Consider the following 1,427-nt stretch of genomic DNA (forward strand, 5'->3'; position numbering starts at 1 on the left):
TCTCTCTTTCTTTCTCTCTCTCACTCTCTACCCCCTCCCTCTCGTCCCACTCCCTCACTGGCGCTCTATAGCCGTTGCAAGCGTATTGATTATTTCAAATACTGATTATCTAAAAGGCCTTCTGCTACTGTAGGCATTGGATTTATTTTGGCTTAATTATTTATGGGCCAGGGCTAGCTGTAAGTATTACTGCTGTGAGATCATGAAGGATTACATTGTTAATATTCAGCAGTGTATTTTTATTTATGTACACTCTAAGCTTTACTGGATGAGCGTTGGCAGGCTCCCTAAAGTGCCGTCTCTCTCCACTCTCTTCCTCTCACCGTTTCTCTCTCTTTTGTGTGTTTTGTAGAGGGAGCTAAACTCTGTAGCATCTGAGCTGGCTGGTCGACAAGAGGAGAGCGAACATTCCCACAAGCACCTGGTAGAGCTGAGCAGGGAGTTCAAGAGAAATGTCCCCGAGGTGAGTCTACCAACCCCCTCCCCCGTCCCACCCCCCATTCTCTCACCTCTATGTGTCGTTTTCCTCTTCCTCACTTGACTGTCTGCATCGCTGCCGCTGCTCAAGCCCCCGCATATACCTTTGTACAGAGAATTAGTTATTTCTTTGGTAAAATCTGCATTGGTATATATTAACGTTGCACAACACTTGTGAGAAGTCAGGGTTAGCCCCCCCTCACCCTCCCTCTTCCAGTAGCTCAGTTAATATTTAAATGCTGAGGCCTTGCAGTAACGTTAGCCTCTGGCTCAGTGTGATGAGAGGCCAGGGGGCTCATTTACAAAAGGTAAGCACAATTTTGCTGCTTACTTTTAACTCCAAAGCCAAAGGAGTTTATGAAAAAGTTATCTTGGTGTCAAGATTGGCGGCTGATATTGACTTTCTCCAAATTTCTCTGATGTTACAGGAACAGGTGTCTCTCCAGACCCATACGGAACAGGACTCTGACTAAATGCTATTTGATGAATGTTAATGAAGATGATTGCATCTAGCTGAAACCACTTGCCTAAACCAAGTGTTTCGTAAAAACTCATAATAAAAGTTATTTTCAATGTAGACTACACAGAACAGGAGTTTTTAGAATCAAATGTCCATTACGATGGATGTTAGGTCTAGAACAACATAAACAGGATGCTAATGACTTTAAAGGGCTAGTGTGTAGGATTTAGTGGCATCTAGCGGTGTAGTTGCAGATTACAACCCCTTGTCACACCCATTCTGAGCATGTTTAGAAGAAACTACCATGGCTTCAAAACTTGCAAAAAACCCAAAAGGTCTTATCTAGAGCCAGTGTTTGGTTTTTTCGTTCTGGACTACTGTAGAAACATGTTGATTCAACATACCTACGTAAAAGAGGACCCTCTACCTCTGTAGATAAAAACGCCTCATTCCATGGTAACGAAAACAGTTCTCATTTTCAGGTGATTAT

At 43.0% G+C, this 1,427-nt stretch overlaps 1 protein-coding gene across 1 annotated transcript in view; it reads left to right on the forward strand.

Moving 5' to 3' along the window:
• cux2b (cut-like homeobox 2b) overlaps positions 1-1,427 on the forward strand; it is a 91,051-nt gene that overhangs the window by 32,679 nt on the left and 56,945 nt on the right. The window contains exon 2 of the mRNA XM_035657658.1: positions 353-463. Coding sequence (XP_035513551.1) covers positions 353-463 — 111 coding nt within the window. The remainder of the gene's footprint in view (positions 1-352; positions 464-1,427) is intronic.

Source organism: Morone saxatilis, unplaced genomic scaffold, assembly GCF_004916995.1.
Source record: "Morone saxatilis isolate NCDOM2014 unplaced genomic scaffold, NCSU_SB_2.0 Contig16, whole genome shotgun sequence".
NCBI lineage: Eukaryota > Metazoa > Chordata > Actinopteri > Moronidae > Morone > Morone saxatilis.